The sequence below is a fragment of the Papio anubis genome, chromosome 11 (genome assembly GCF_008728515.1).
Source record: "Papio anubis isolate 15944 chromosome 11, Panubis1.0, whole genome shotgun sequence".
Taxonomy (NCBI): Eukaryota; Metazoa; Chordata; class Mammalia; order Primates; family Cercopithecidae; genus Papio; species Papio anubis.
Genome location: NC_044986.1, coordinates 7,350,804 through 7,367,951, shown reverse-complemented (window position 1 = coordinate 7,367,951; position 17,148 = coordinate 7,350,804). Strand labels below are relative to the sequence as shown.

At 44.3% G+C, this 17,148-nt stretch overlaps 1 protein-coding gene across 4 annotated transcripts in view; it reads left to right on the top strand.

The window, feature by feature from the left end:
* Nucleotides 1-17,148, top strand: part of FANK1 (fibronectin type III and ankyrin repeat domains 1) — a 119,861-nt gene that overhangs the window by 79,494 nt on the left and 23,219 nt on the right. For all 4 annotated transcript variants that reach the window (XM_009215604.2, XM_003904396.3, XM_009215602.2 and 1 more), the window contains exon 2: nucleotides 10,206-10,383. In XM_009215604.2, coding sequence (XP_009213868.1) covers nucleotides 10,206-10,383 — 178 coding nt within the window. The remainder of the gene's footprint in view (nucleotides 1-10,205; nucleotides 10,384-17,148) is intronic.

Sequence of the window (17,148 nt, the reverse complement as noted above, 5' to 3'; positions counted from 1 at the left end):
TCTATATTCCTATTCATTGCTTAACAAATGGCACCAGAGGCATAAAATTGTTTTATTTGTCAGATTTGCATAAGAACTTTCTTACAAAAGCCTTTTGTGGTACGTAACACATTCATAAATTCTCATAATCGTCCTTTTGAGGTACTTATAGTTTTACTGTTCTTCTTCTTCCTTTTTCATTACTTGGGAAACTTTTAAGATAAGAAATATTTGTCATGATGGAAAGATCCTACTAATTATTTAAAAGAACCATCCAAAATTGAACATAAGGTCTCCTTTTTGTTTTTGTTTTTTAGAAAACAAAATCTTTAGAAATCTTTAGAAAAGTTAAAATACAATTAAAGCCTGACTTTGTGATGAAATTACGTGGTTGGTTAAATTTGGATGCTGGTTATCAGACTTAAAAAGTACCTTTTGAAAGATCTGAGACTTACTTATGACAGGAGAAAATAGAGTTCTAAAACTTTTGTATAAAAAGTGTAGCATGTAAGTAGTGTTTGTGAATGTGTTTCTGTGGATGTGTTATATCTGTCCTATAAAACTTGAATAGAGTCTATAAAAACAGTTCTCAAGAGTGTTTCCACTGATAACATATAAATACAGATAGGGATATAAACATCATGGTTAAATAAATAGCAAAAAGGATCAGCTTTTGAATTTCTCGAAATGTTAATTTTCATCACCTTAGGATAGATGTGTTACTTGTTATACATCCAGCACGTTAAGTCCTAGTGTCAAGTGAGTCAGGACTATAGTCATAGATATATTTACCACTCCTTGCAACTTTAGCTATATTATAGAACTTGGGGATGATAACATTTACAAATAGAGAGACTTGTTCTTGTATTAGTAGTAAATTCAGAGTAGTTTTCCACTGTGATGTGTGCTTTCTGCCCTAAGTATATACAATCTTTTCAGATTTATCTATGAGCTATCTTGCTAATTGTTTTGCCCACGTTCTATAGCCTTTCCCTCCTGTTGATGCAACTGTTCTCCCAGATTTCGTGCTGAGCCTAATGCAGCGTTGGACTGGCTTCCTACCTATGCCCATAGTGTCTGCAAGTAAACGTCAGCCAAACTCTCTGCCTTCCTGGTTTCCACGACTGGTTGCCGTGGGCTTTTTACACCATCTTTCCTTTCATGGACTGGGCTCCTGAAGGTCAGCAGCCTCCCTGACCTCGGTGCTAGGATAAGCTGCCTTATCTTCTTCCGCTTGCACACAGCATCTCTATACTTTATTCAGACAATTACCTGATTTGCATTGTCTCACTTTTTCTTACCGAATTTTCTTGATCATTTAGAAATTTCCTTGGGGTTCAAGCCAGTTCATGAGCTAGACCTGATTTAAAATGAAGAAGGAAATCTGGAGAACGAACTAATAGTTGATTTTTCACCCCGGTCTACATTTTATATCTCTACTCTTAAGAGGCAGTATGGCCGGGCGCGGTGGCTCAAGCCTGTAATCCCAGCACTTTGGGAGGCCGAGACGGGCGGATCACGAGGTCAGGAGATCGAGACCATCCTGGCGAACACGGTGAAACCCCGTCTCTACTAAAAAACACAAAAAAACTAGCCGGGCGAGGTGGCGGGCGCCTGTAGTCCCAGCTACTCGGGAGGCTGAGGCAGGAGAATGGTGTAAACCCAGGAGGCGGAGCTTGCAGTGAGCTGACATCTGGCCACTGCACTCCAGCCTGGGTGACAGAGCAAGACTCTGTCTCAAAAAAAAAAAAAAAAAAAAAAAAAAGAGGCAGTATGCTACAGGACTAGGTAAGGGACTCCTGAGCCAGATTATCTTCATTTTGATCCTGGTTCTACCAGTTATTTCTGTGTGACCTTGGGCAAGTTATGTAACCTCTCTGTGCCTCAGATTGTTTATAAGGGAGATAATAAAAATCCTTACAGCATATAGAGTTGGTGAAGTTAAATGTGGTGAAAGTTAAATGAATAAATAAAGCATCCACACTAGTACATGACCCAAATTAAGTGGCATATAAGTGTTGCTGCATTGCAGTTCTCCTCTCAGCAACTGGGCTTGTGACCTGCCACTTCCGTCGGCTCTTACCAAGGCTCAGTGCCGCCCTGGGCCTCTGCTCCATTGTCATAGTAATGTTTGCACTCTGCTGGTGACCTGTAAATGTACATATTTTAGCATCCTAAAACACGTATATTAGCAGATGATGACAAAAACACCAGAATTTTTATCAAAGAGAAAATAGAAAGTATATGGGTATAATATTGTAAGGATTAGAATACACCTGTCAAATTACTGTAGGTTGGCTAAGAAACAAAGCAAAACAAATTGGGTCCCATCCACTATTTTTTGGCATCCTAAAAGTAACTAGCTCTTACCTGATGAGGTCATTCATTCATGACCTGACCATCCAGGTCCTATCTGGCAATAATAACTTTTTGCCAAAAGCAACTCTTGCCTAAGTGGAGAGTTGCATCTTGATGAGTTTTGTATGAAAGTAAAGAAGATGCAGGAACATTATCAATGGGCTCTACACTAACCATTGGCATTTCTGCGTGAGCAACGTGTTGCATAGTTGTGTGACTTGGCAGCAGCTGGTCCATTGCTGACGTGTATGTGTTCACTGAGGCGTCACTCACACCTAAGGCTTCCTTGGAGAGACCATGCTGCCATTACATTTGGATCACTACCTGCCCCCAACACACACACAAACATGAACCAACTTTCCAAGCACCACACCCACCTTTTCTGGGCTCTGTACCAGATCTGGAGGGGGATGATGGCTAGCAGTGAGGGTTTTGGCTCCATCATTAGTAGCAGCTGGAAGTGGGCCCGTGGCCAGCTCTGGTGGCAGTGGGCCACCTGTGGCTGGTGGCATGCTCACTAATGGAGATCTCTCATTATATACCTAGATCAGTGATCGGTAAAGAGCAAGCCATAAGAAACTCTTGGGTCTCTGGGAATGTTATCTTTTTACTCCTCATACAACTTCATGGTGAACTGCGTTGAAATTTGACATGAATTTAGATATGCTTGCCTTTTCTGATCTCTAGTAGGATTCTAGGCTGGATGTCTTTGGAATTGAAATGCTTGTTGGCTTCTGGTTATTTTGGGGGTAATCCATAACAGTCTACCATTCCTGGTGTTTGGTTTTAGTGGGCTGGGAAAAACATGAGTTGTTCAACACCGATGTCATGATGCAAGGACGTGAAGATGTGAGTCATGGTGACATCCATCAGCCAGAATTGTTAGGATTCAGTGAGATGACTCACAGTAAGAGGTCAGTGTCTGGCTCAGTTGTTTCTTCTTCTACATGTATCCCTCAGTATCTAGAACCCTGAAATTGGTTTCTCTGAGAAAACCAAGAGGCCTGAAACGGTAATATATATAGTTGATTTTTATAGTTTTCAAAAACTATTTTAAACATATAAAAATTATTTCAAATGGTAATGTACTCAATGTACCATTTGGTTTAAGATGTTAACATTTTGCCATATGTGTCCTAAAGTCTTTTCATGAAGAAATAAAACCTTACAAATACACTGGCAAGACCCTCTTCCTGCCCATCATGCCCCCATCCCTTCCCTTATGTTGTTGAGGTGGTGTGTGTTCTTCCCATCAGCTTTTTAATTTTACTACATATCTGTGCATTCATAAACAACATGTAGTGTTTTGTGTGTGTTATAATCATGTAGTGTGTCCTTTTGCAACCCATGTTTTCCACCCATTCATTTTGAATTGATCTATGTTGATGCAGGCATATAAAAAAACTCATACAGCTAGTTTCTTTTAGTTGTTAGGATTTTACTGTAGGAAATACGCCATCGTTTATTTAGATGCTTTTTAACTTAATTATCACGAAACACTTTGTGGTATTTTTAACTCAGTTTCAGAGAACATATTCAAACCTGGGTTTATCTGATTTCATCAAGCTCTCTATAAACATTTGGAAAATAAAGTTGGGAAAATGAGCTTGCAGGTTGCCTCCTAGCATATCTCTGGGATCTTCGTGTAAGTGAAATCGTTGGCTGTGTGCCCCACTGACCTGGGGTGGGCAAGACCAGGGCAGCCTGGTCTTTCTCAGTGGGACTGCACTGCAGGAGGACCCCTGGGTCTTCAGAGGGTGGCCGGTCAGCTACTTGGGACATTGGCTCAAGGGAAATACAACATCCTTTCTTTTTAAATGAACAATGCAGTAGATCTGTGATATATTTGAGACTCAAGAAGCATTGAGTAAAGTGTAGCAGGGGAGACAAAACTAACATAGAAAAATTGCATGCTAACCAGCTTAGTATACACTCTACCCCTTGTTACTTTTGACAAAAATGGGATATTCTGTGTTTTTCTTTGCACCTTGATTTCTTACCCAACAATACTTAGTGGAGGTCCTTTCAAAGCACCTAGTATAGAACAAATTCATTTTTCACAGGGTGTATAATGTTCCACTTTATGGACATAGAATAACCTATTTGTCCATTCCCTTATAAATGGGTCATCTTTTTTTGTTGTTTTGCTGTAAACTGCTGAAAACTGTAGTAATGTCCTTATGTATGTGTCTCTGTATCCATTTTAATTTTTTAATTTTTATTTTAGTTTTGGGGGTATGTGTGAAGGTTTGTCGCACAGATAAACATGCATCACAGGAGTTTGTTGTACATAGTATTACATCACCCAGGTATTAAGCTCAATACCCAATAGTTTCCTTTTCTGCTCCTCTCACCCTCCCCCTTCAAGGAGACCCCAGTGTCTGTTGTTTCCTTCTTTGTGTTCATAAGTTCTTCTCATTTAGCCTCCTCTTAGAGAACATGCAGTATTTGATTTTCTGTTCCTGCATTAGTTTGCTAAAGATTATAGCTTCCAGAACCATCCATGTTCATGCACAAGACATGATCTCATTCTTTTTTATGGCTGCATAATATTTCATAGTGTATATGTACCACATTTTTTTTATCCAGTCTGTCATCAACGGGCATTTAGGTTGATTCCATGTCTTTGCTATTGTGAATAGTCCTGCAGTGAACATTCATGTGCATGTGTGTTTATGGTAGAATGCTTTATATTCCTCTGGGTATATACCCAGTAATGGGATTGCTGGGTCAAATGGTAGTTCTGCTTTTAGCTCTTTGTGGCATTGCCATACTGCTTTCCACAATGGTTGAACAAATTTATCCCACCAACAGTGTATAAGGGTTCCCTTTGTGACCTTGCCAGCATCTGTTATTTTTTGACTTTTTAATGATAGCCATTCTGACTGGTGTGAGATGGCATCTCTTTGTGGTTTTGATTCATATTTCTCAAATGATCAGTGATATTGATCTTTTTTTTTCATGTGCTTGTTGGCCACATGTATGTCGTCGTTAGAGAAGTGTCTGTTTATGTCCTTTGCTCAATTTTTAATGGGGTTATTTTTCTCTTGTAAATGTGTTTAAGTTCTTTATAGATGCTGGATATTTGACCTTTGTCGGATACATAGTTTGCACACATTTTCTCCCATTCCATGCCTTTTAAGTGGGGCATTTAGCCTGTTGACATTCAAGGTTAGTATTGATATGTGTGGATTTGATCCTGCCATTGTGCTGTTTGATCCTGTCATTGATCCTGTCATTAGCTGCTGCTGTCATTGATCCTGTCACTAGCTGGTTATTATGTTGGCTTGTTTGTGTGGTTGCTTTACAGTGACACTGGTCTGTGTGTTTAAGTGGATTTTTGTATTAGCTGGTGGCAGTCTTTCTATATTTACTATTCCTTCCAAGATCTCTTATAAGGCAGGTCTAGTGATGAAGTTCCTCAGCATTTGCTTATCTGAGAAGGATCTTGTTTCTTCTTTACTTAGGAAGCTTAGTTTAACAGGATATGAAATTATTCATTGAAGATTTTTTAAAAAAAATAATGTTGAAAATAGGCCTCTAATCTCTTCTGGCTTATAGGGTTTCAGCTGAGAGGTCCACTATTAGCCTAATGAGGATCCCTTTGTAGGTAACCTGCCCTTTCTCTCTAGCTGCCTTTCACATTCTTTCATTTCAACCTTGGAAAACCTGACAATTATCTGTCTTGGAGGTGATCTTCTTGTGTAGAATCTTGCAGGAGTTCCCCGTATTTCCTGAATTTGACTGTTGGCCCCCCTAACAAGGTTAGGGAAGTTTTCATGGATGATATCTTGGAATTTTCCAAGTTGTTTGCTTTCTTCTTCTCCCTTTCAGAGATGCCAGTGATTTGTAGATTTGGCTTCTTTACATAATCCCATTCTTCTCAGAGGTTTTATTCATTCCTTTTTTAAAAATTTTTTTTCATTTTTGCCTGACCTATTTCAGAGAACCAGTCTTCAAGTTCTGAGATTCTTTCCTCAGTTAGGTTTATTCTGCTGTTAATACTTGTGATTGCATTGTAAAATTCTTTTTTGTTTTTGTTTTTGAGACAGTCTCTCACTCTGTCACCCAGGCTGGAGTGCAGTGGCATAATCTTGGCTCACTGCAACCTCTGCCTCCCGGGTTCAAGCAATTCTCCTGCCTCAGCCTCCCGAGTAGCTGGGACTACAGGTGCCTGCCACCATACCCGGCTAATTTTTGTATTTTTAGTAGAGATGGGGTTTCACCATGTTGACCAGGCTGGCCTCGAGCTCCTGACCTCAGGCAATCCACCTGCCTCAGCCTCCCAAAGTGCTGGGATTACAGGAGTGAGCTACCGCAACCGATCGTAAAATTTTTATATTATTCGACTCTGTCAGACCCATTAGTTTCTTTTTTATGCTGACTATTCTATCCTTCAGCTCCTGTATCATTTTCTTGTGATTCTTCTTTTCCTTAGATTGGGTTTCACCATCCTCCTGAATCTCAGTGATCTTTGTTCCTATCCATGTTCTGAATTCTATTTCCTTTATTCCAGCCAGTTCTGCCTGGGTAAGAACTCTTGTTGGAGAACTGGTGTGGTCATTTGGAGGACATATGACACTCTGGTCATCTGAATGTTACCAGAGTTCTTGCTGGTTCTTTCTCATCTCTGTGTGTGGGCGTTCCTTTAATGTAGATTGAGTACAGTCAGCAGACTTCTTTTCTGGATGTTTTCACTGGGCTGATGCTTTGTGTAGGGTCTTTATTTGAAGCTTACTTGTTGTCTCTGGTTTCAGAGAGGGGTATGTTAATGAGGCATTTTTGGTGTTGAAGCTTTGGGGTGTGATCCAGTAGGTGGCACTTAGGTGTACTGGTCAGTTGCTAGACTCTTGCTTGGTTGTGTGACTCCCCTGTTTCCTCACAGTTTCCGCCGTGTTCCCTTTCAGTGCTCTGAAACTGTGCGTTCCTCTCCCACTTGAGTGCTGGCTCTCCTTGGCACTCCTGGAATGCCCACTGCAGTTCTGGGGTGATCTCAGTGTTTGTGTTCCTTCCCCAGCTTAGAGGCAGCACAGGAAGAGATCTTAGCAGGGGTTGTGGCCAGGGGTCATTTACTTGACTCCTGGGGGCTCCACCTCAGAGATTTGGGTCAGCAATCACTCAGTGCAGTCAGCCCAAGATGGAGGGTTTGTGCTGTGTGCCCAAGCCAGGGGTTCCCTGTCTGCTGATGAGCCATGCGAGGGAGCAGGGGTGCGGGACCTGTGGGAGATGGACTGGCTGCCTCTCCTGGGGTCGACTGTAGCTTATTGGAGGTATAGATAAGATACTCTTAGAGTCTTTGCTCTTTTGTTAGTTTGAGGGTGGCAAGGGCAGTTCCACTGCTGAGGTAGTGGGAGAGGCTTTCAGTTGCCCCTGGAGGCTCTGTTCAGGGAGTTGCTGAGTTGGTACTGGCTCCGTAGCTCTGGCAGTGGTGGCTGGAGGCCCAGGCCTGGAGGACCTGTCCAGTGAGGAGATCTGGGAACAGGCACCCATGGAACAGTCCGGCCACTTTTCCATAGGGCTGCTGTGGTATGCTTGGGCCTGCTTCGGTCCCTAGTCACCTCAGATTTTCCAGAACCTGGAGGTGTCACCAGTGAAGGCTGAGAAACAGCAAAGATGGCAGCCTGTCCCTCCCTCTGGGAGCTTCATCCCAGGGAGGTATGGACCTGGTGTCGGGCCAAAGGTACCTGTAGGAAGTGGCTGGAGACCCTGGTTGGGAGGTCCCAGCTGGTGAGGAGGAACAGGATTGGGACCCACTTAAAGCAGTCTGGCCACATTTTGGTAGAGCAGTTGTGCTGTGCTAGGGGTCCACTTCAGCCCCCGATCACCTCGGATACTATGAGGCCCAAAGGCTGGAACGACTAAGGCACCTGAACAGCAAAGATGGTGGCCCACCTCTCCCTCTGGGAGTGCCATCCCAGGGGGAAATTCAACGTCCATCTGTCAGATGGACAGCTTGGGCAGGGGTGGCTGGAGGCCCCACTTGGGAGGTTCTGCCCATTGAGGGAACGGGATAGGTACCTGCTTAAAGCAGCCGTCTGGCCACGTTTCAGTAGAGCAGCTATGCTGTACTGGGGGATCCCTTCTGCCCTGTGTTGGCTCAGACTCTCCAAAGCCTGAAGGCTGGAATGGCTAAGGTGCCCAAACAGCAAAGCTGGTGGCCTGTCCCTCTCCCTGGGAGCTCCTTCTGAGGGAGGTGCTATGCCACTACTGGAAGCTGGCTGAAATTCCAAGCCAGTGGGGTCTCATCTCGTGAGGTGCATTGGAAGTGGGGCCTGCGGGCTGTTGCTGCGCAGCCCCCTGGATTCATCATCTTTCCTAAGGGTATGTACGGGAGTCTCACCTCTCACTTTGCCAGAGCTACGGCTACTTTTGCTCCAAAGCCTGAGTAGCTAAGGCTCCAGGGTCTCCATGCATGCCTGAGCGGCTGCTCTGCCAAGACTCCCTGCAGCTCTGTCAAACTGAAGACGGAAGGCCCTGGTGGACAGAGGTTTGCATGGAGATCTCCTAACGTGAGGTTTGCAGAGATCCATGGGAAAAGTGTGGTTTCTGGGTCGCCCATTCAGTCACTGCTTCCCTGGGCAGGGGAGGATCCCCTGGCTCCGTGTTGCCCCCTGGTGGGCTATCGTCCTGTCTTGCTTTGCTTTGTTCTCTGTGGGTCAAGTTGTTTCCTTGATTAGTCCCAGTGCGAGTACCTGGCTGTTTCAGTTGAAGGTGGTGTATTCACTTGCTCCTTCTGTTCCTCTCCATGAGAGCCAGGTACACCAGCTGCTTCTAGTCAGCCATCTTGGCCACTCACTCTCGTGTGTATTTATGCTCTGATTTCTGCAGAAGGGTGGGATGGTGGGACAGAGGGATATGTGTATTTTTAATTTTAATAGATCCTTCCGTATTGCCCTCTAAAAAGGCCGCAATTCATATTTCCCTACAACCAGCACATGAGAATATCCTCTCCCTATCTTGTGACTTCTGAAAGTTATGAAATTTTTCAGTTTCTGACTGGATATCAAGTTATACCCCATTGTTACCAATTTCTGTGAGCACTAGGGGATATGAGCATCTTTCCAGATATTACCTTGGCAATTTGTTTTTGCTCTTTTGTGTGCTGCTCCTCTTTTGCTAGGTTTGTTACTAACTTTGGGCCCTTATTCTTGGTTAGTTTCTGAGGACTGTTTATACAGCATAGATGTCAACCATTTGTCATCTATGTTCCAGATATTTGAATCAGATAGAGCATTCGTCTCTTGGCTTTGTTAGCCAGTCACTGAAGGATTAATAGAAGCAAACTGTGTTCCAGCAGGTCAAGTACAGCCTCATTAGTTTGATAAGTTAAGCATCCCTTTGGAAGGGTCAGTGGGTGGCATGATATTGATGGGCATGGTACAATACATGCTTGTTGAAGACTGTGGTAGCTCACACATCGGCTGAATTTTGTATCTCTAGCTTTTCAGGGGTTCTTTTTTTTTTTTTTTTTTTTGAGACGGAGTCTCGCTCTGTCACCCAGGCTGGAGTGCAGTGGCGCGATCTTGGCTCACTGCAAGCTTCACCTCCTGGGTTCACGCCATTCTCCCGCCTCAGCCTCCAAGTAGCTGGGACTACAGGTGCCCGCCACCACGCCCGGCTAATTTTTTGTATCTTTAGTAGAGATGGGGTTTCACCATGTTAGCCAGGATGGTCTCGATCTCCTGACCTCGTGATCCACCCGCCTCGGCCTCCCATTCAGGGGTTCTTTAAGCAACAGGGAGGCATGCTCATATGTGTGCCTTATGCTCAGAAAAATAGCTCGATCACCAAGCAGCTGTAATCCACTCGACTGGTCTCTCTTCCTTATGGAAACTGGGTCCTGAAATTCGGTATCATTCTTTTTTTAGAAATCACGCCACCCTCAAAGCCTCATCCACCTGTCGTGGGCAAAGTGACTCATCACAGCATTGAATTATACTGGGATCTGGAAAAGAAAGCCAAACGCCAAGGACCTCAGGAGCAGTGGTTCAGGTTCTCGATTGAAGAAGAAGACCCCAAAATGCACTCTTACGGTATCATTTATACGTAGGTGCAGTGTTGAATTGCTTGCCACTTTGCCTTGACTTCCTGATTAGCTGGAATGATTTCTGTTGTCTTTAAAAAGCCACTGCTTATTTCAAATTAAAGAATGAGTCAGCATCATTTGTATTCATGCTCTTTTATGAATTACAATTTTTGGAAAATAGGCATTAGCAGTAACTTTGAAATTTAAACCTCTGTACCTTTTGAGAGCTTCTTTGACTTCTGAAATATTTTAATGATATGTATTTAAAATCTAGAATGCAGAGACACACTCAAATGATAGCTTGATGAAATTAGGTGAGCTTCCCATCAGGCTGTTGTGTTCCCTGACGTAGGATGGCCCCGCATGGTCTGCCCTGGCCAACTTCTCTGATCTCATGTCATACCGTTGTCCCCTTGTCAATTCTCTTACACCACGCTGGCTGCCTCTCAGCCTTGACAGGCCAAGCCGGTTCCCATCGCAGGGTCTTGCTTGTTGCTGTTGCCTTGAATACATTTCCTTCTGTTTTTATACAGCTGGTTCCTTCACACCGTGCCAGTCTTAGATGAAACAACCCCATGCCCCCAGAAGGCCATCTGAAGTAGCCATCCTTCCACGCAGGCCTCCTGTAGCTCAGAACCTTGTTTTGTATGCCACATAGCATTTAGCTCTGTTGGGTTTGTTTTACTTGTTCACTTGTTTGCTGAGTTTGTTTACCTTGTTCCTTGTTTGCTTCTTTTACGTGTTCCTTTCCTGCCTCCCCACCCAGTACTAAACTCGGCGAGAGACAAATAAGACTCCTGCCTGCTTAGCGCTCCAGCCGGTTCCTTGACAGTGCTGGCTGTTATATAGCAGGCCCTCCACATGCTTCTTGCATGAATAAATACCACCAGGAGTAACCAAGAAGTCATTTTTGGCCAGGCATGGTGGCTCATGCCTGTAATCTCAGCACTGTGGGAGGCTGAAGTGGGCAGATCCCTTGAACCTAGATGTTCAAGACCAGCCTAGGCACCATAGCGAAATCCCATCTCTACAAAAAATCCAAAAGTTAGCCAGGTGTGGTGGCTCTTATGCCTGTAGTCCCAACTATTTGGGAGGCTGAGGTGGGAGGATCACTTGAGCCTGGGAGGTGGAGGCTGCAGTGAGCCACGATTGTGCCACTGCACTCCAGCCTGGGTAACAGAGTGAGACTCTGTCTCAAAAAAAAAAAAAAAAAAAAAAAAAAAAAGTTACGTTTTTCTTCTCAGTCTTCATATCATCTCTGACTTATTTCTCCCCCTTGATAGATTTACCACTTGAAAAATGCAAAATGACTATTTTGTGATTCAGGAATATCAAAAATGAGATACAAATACGGTTTTTAGGTAAACTTTTAATTTTGAAATAATTATAGATTCATACCCAGCTGTAAGAAATCATACAGGGTGACTGTACCTTTTCCCATTTCCCCATGGTAACATCTTTGAATGCGATGGTGCAGCATCACAGTCAGGACACTGGCATTGATGCCGCCAAGATGCAGACCAGGCCCGTCACTTTCCTGGCCTTTTCTCAAGTTTGCATTGTGATCAAAACGCTGACATGAAGAGATTGATATGTTTGTGTGTGTGTGTATATAAAATATATATAAATATGCGATCTGTATATGAAGGCTCCAACTTCAACTGTTACCTCGGTGATAATGTATCTGATATTTGAGAAATTTCTCTGTACCTTAAAAAAAATCAGAAATGTAGTTAACCATTTGGTTAATGTAGTTAACCATGTAAAAATAGTTCTGTTCTAACTAGTCCAATATTGTTTTAACCATGTCGTTTTACTCATTGAAAGTATGCTTCTTCTATCTAAAAGCATGAATTGTAAGAAGCATTTCTCTGGAGAAAGAAAAAGACATCTTTCTTTCCCCCATCACCTTAGCACCACAAGCTCTGCTTGGGCAGGCGTGTGGGGCCATCCTGAATCGTTCTTTCTTCATTGGCTGTTCCTTTCCTGGGTGGCCAGGTAGGCAGCCTCAGCTAGAGAAACCGCAGCTGCGTGTGCTGGCTTCCAGCCTGAGGTGTGTGTCTGTGTTGTCTGCATTCTTCCCAGAGACCTGGTTGCTGTCAGGCTGGAGAACGCACTCACACTCCAAAGACAACCTGGCGTTGTGGGTCTGGCAGTGACATCTGTGGTCCCCGCTCTAAGGACAGTGGGGAAATGCCTGCATTTCTCGCAGAATTATACAGTACAAATCTTGACGCTAGGTGGCAGAATTAGGCTGTATTAATCTTGACCTCTTTTGCTTCCTTATTTGTTTCTCTGCATGGCCTTAAAACTAGCAAATGCTTTTCTTGTAAAAAGTGATTATCTGGAATACCTGATATTTGGATTGTGGATTTAAGAACCTCCTCTTGATTTGTCCATTTCCGTTCCCATCAGTCATCAGTCTATCTGGAATCAATGACATTGTCTTTGACTTGGGCTTTCCTCCATGGCTTCTCACAGCCAGTCAGTTACTGAGTTCTCCATTTGTAGAATTGCGTCTGTGCTTTCCCTCATTAGCTGGGGGTTTCCCCTGCAGGATGTAAGCTCCATTTCCCTCTAGCGCATTTGTGGATCCGCAGCTCCTACACCTGCCCAGTGTATTTTCTCATGGAAGGAGTTGACTTTATTCCTTTTTTTTTTTTTCCCCTCATCGTTCTATCTTGCCGGGCTAATTTCCATTTTAATCTTTCTTTTGTCAAATTGTCTTTCGTGGGTCTCCATTGCTTGAAGGATAAAGGCCAAATTCCTTAGACTAATATTTAATGCCTTTCACAGCTTCCCCACACCTGCCTTTCTTGTTGCCTCTTATTTCTCAGCACAAATCCTCCAATCAGATTTCCTACTGTCCTTTGAATATGCCTTGATGTTTTCTGCATGTGTGTTCAGTTTTTTTTTCCCTGTATGGACAGATTTTCCCCTCTCACCCTATTCTTTCTTCTGCCCTGGTCAGATTTTACCTCCACTGAGAAGTTCTCCTTACTACCCGATACTGTCTGTGCCCCAAATTCCTGTGATCATTGCTGCCCCTGCCATGCATTAAATTTATTCCATCAGCGTGTATTATTGAGTGTCTGCCATGTGTCAGACACTGCTCCGGATGCTGGGGATATAGCACTGGGGAAAAAAATTCCTCCCTCATGATGAGGAAGGCAAACAATAAATAAGATACATAAGTAAAAATAGGTAGTCAGCAGGCAATATGTACTAAGGGGCAGCAGCACAGGAAAAATTGAGGGCCTGGGGTAGAGGTGGGGAAGTCTTCACTAAGAAGGTAACTACTGAGTAGGTCTGAAGCAAGGATACCTGGAGCCTTGCCACTATTGGGGGGAAGAAACTCACAGACAGAGCAAAGAGCAGGTGAGAAAGCCTGGTGGTGCAAGTGTACTCGGCGGGTCCCAGGAGCGTTGAGGAGCAGAGGGAACAAGGAGGAAAGTAATGGGGGTGAGGGCAGCTGGGTCATGAGAGGTCACTGCCTGGGCCTTGAAGGTTATTGGGAGAACTCTGGCTTACTCTGAGAGAGGCGGGGAAAGCCACTGGAGATTGTGAAGCTGAGAAGAGGCGTGATCTGGCTTGTGTTTTACAAGGATCCCTCTGGCTGCTGAGTTGAGAACAGGCCGTAGGACGGCCAGGCAGCAAGCAGCAGGGAGGACTGACGGGGAAGCTTTTGAAACAGTTTAGGTGGGAGACAGCACAACGGTGGAAAGTGGGACGATGCAGGATATGCTTTAAAGATGGATTGAAGAACTTGCTGTGGTGGACTGGATGTGGGATGTGAGAGAGAGAGAGGATGGTCAAGGGATATGTGACAGCCAGCACAGGCCAAGTGATGCTGCCTGAAGCATAAGTGTCACAGTCTCAGTGGCTTATGGCAGCAGCAATTCCCTCCCACACACCATGCCCACCGTGGCTGGGCCAGGGCTCCATCCTGCATTGTCCTCCTCCTGCAGCCCAGGCCAATGCAGCAGCCTCTGCCTGAACATTGTCAGTCACTGTAGCAGGGGAGAGAGCATGGCACGCTGTTTCTTGAAGCTTCCACCCAGAATGACATACTTCACTTCTGCGTCTACTTCATTGCTGAAAGCAAGACATGCAGCCATGTCTGAGTTCAGTAGGGCGAGGAGGTAGGATCCCTGGGGGAGGGCACCTCGTGTCTCTAAACAACAATCCAGCCTTTCACAGGAGGCACCCAGGGTTTGGCCTGAGCAACTATAATAACAGAGACGGGGAAGACTGTGGGTGGAGTAGAAGATCAGTTTGAAACTATCAGACATCCAAGCCAAGATGTCAAGGAGGCAGTTGGGGATGTCAAGGGCCCGGGAAAGGGGTCTGGGTTGGAGAGACAGACTCCAGAGTCATCAGCATGAGGCTGGATTGGAGTTCTGAAGGAGGGAGTGGAGAGAAGAAAGGGAAGTCTGGTAACTGAGTCTTTGGGCTTTTCAATATTTAGCTTCTTATGTTTCATATTTGCTCAGCTCTTGCATCAAACATTTGCTTGTTGACTGATAACAAAAACAAGGCTATGCTTCACATTTTTGTAGACCTCTACTGTGGAAATAGTTCTAAGATTCATTTATTTTTTCAGCTGTCATGTCTAGGTAAAGTTGCGCTTCTCCATGGATTCAATGAACTGCCCTTGTGAGTCCTCCCTGTGCCTGCATTGTCATCACTGTAGAGTACCCTGGGGGGCAGTTGTGTCCTGGGTCCCTGCTGTGTCTTTTGTCCTCTTTGGAGCCATCTCTAGTGATGCAAGAGTCTTCAGCCTTTCACAAGTGTGCTCGGTAACATCTGGTTTCTAACACAGTTGTGTTATTTCCCTTTCCAGGGGTTATGGAGGTACTGTTTGCTTCAGGGTGACCTTATGATATTTAGCAATATTGGATTTTATTGGGACCACTTCTGGTTTTGTTTTGGTCTAATACTATGCTAAGTCTCTGACACCTTGCACTGAATTCCGGTGATGCTTGGCCATTAGATTCTCATTGAACTTCTTTTTTTTTGTTTTGTTTTGTTTTTGTTTTTGTTTTTGTTTGTTTTTATTTTGTTTTTTTCCTTGAGACGGAGTCTCACTGTGTTGCCCAGGCTGGAGTGCAGTGGCGCTATCTTGGCTCACTGCAAGCTCCGCCTCCCAGGTTCACGCCATTCTCCTGCCTCAGCCTCCCGAGTAGCTGGGACTACAGGCGCCGCCACCTCGCCTGGCTAGTTTTTTTGTATTTTTAGTAGAGACGGGGTTTCACCATATTAGCCAGGATGGTCTCGATCTCCTGACCTCGTGATCCGCCCGTCTCGGCCTCCCAAAGTGCTGGGATTACAGGCAAAGGTCTTTTCAGATGCCACACATTGTTGAGGGCTCAGTTTCTGTGACCCAAATATCTAAGTACTCATGGACGTATTTTCATTTAACATCAAAATCTACCTACTCATAAGACTCCTTTGTGCCAGGCTGATACATTTCAGTTTAAAAAAAATTATTACTTTTTAGCTCTGGCGGTTTTTCTGAATATTTATCTTGGTTTTAGAGCTTTTACTTTTATGGTAAACGTATTTATATCGATTTTTAACACTTACCTACTTCTCGGTTTCTTGATGGAAAAGTTTTGTAATGCTGTTGGCTTTATTTCTTCATTGTCTTTCCTACAGTTTCTTTTTTGTTGATACATACTATCTCAGTTACCTGCTGCATAACGAACCAGCCCCAGACTGAGCGGCTTGCAGCAGAAACAGTCATGTGTTTGCTGATGATCTGTAATTTGGCTAGAGTGTTGATGGCTTGTTTCTGCGCCATGTGGTCTTGACTGTTGCAGCTCTCTTGGGGCTGGAAGAACCAAATGGCTTCACCCATGTGAGATGCCTCAGCTGGGACGGCCAGGACAATAGGAAGCTGGCTGGGCTTCATCTCCTTTGTGGTCTGGATCTTCCACTGACTCTGTCTTACTAGGTGGCCTCTTTCTCCAACAGGAAAGTTGAACTTCTTTACATGGTGGCCAGCTTCCAAGCAAGGAGAAGCAGAAACTTCCGGGAATCTTAAGACCCAGAGCCAGAGCTGTACTGATTCACTTCCACCACTTTCCGTCCTGTTCAAGGGGAGAGGAACTCGACTTAACTCTGTGGGGAGAGGAGCATGTTCCTGCAGGGATGGTAGCGACTGTGGAGGCCAGCTTGACTTCCAGCTCATTTGGCTTCTTTTAGGTGAAGAGAAATGTGTTTCTAGCAAAGATGATGTCGGTTAGGAGGCTGAATCCACCAGCGCACAGAGCAGGGAGGCAGAGACACGTACGTGGTCAGAGGTGCTTTAATGTGCTTAGTCTTTTTCTTGGTTCTGCTGGTGCTACACCCAAGAAGTCATTTAGATTTGGTGCCTGAAGTAACTTTGTGATGCAAAAACAGGATCAATGAACATTCAGTATTTGATTTTACCTTGAAATTTCACATTTTAACAAAGGACAGAAACATCAAGTGAAGAAGGTCTTTGTAAATGTTTTTCAGTTTTCAAAAAAAGATTCTGTTAGAGATGTTAGAGTTAGAGTTATGATATTAGAGTTGTCTCCAGATTTCACGGAGGCACCTCTTTCCTGGACATGCCAGACTCTTCTGCACCCTGACTCTTGCCACAGTGAGAGCACCTAGAACCTGACTTTCCCAGGCGTCGTGTGTTCTGTCAACCCTGCTGGGAAGTCCTTTCTCAGACCGCCTGGAAGACATCTCCTGTCTGTCATGGAAGTCCTTTATGCCATTTCTCACTTGACATCAGAGATACCTCTACCAGA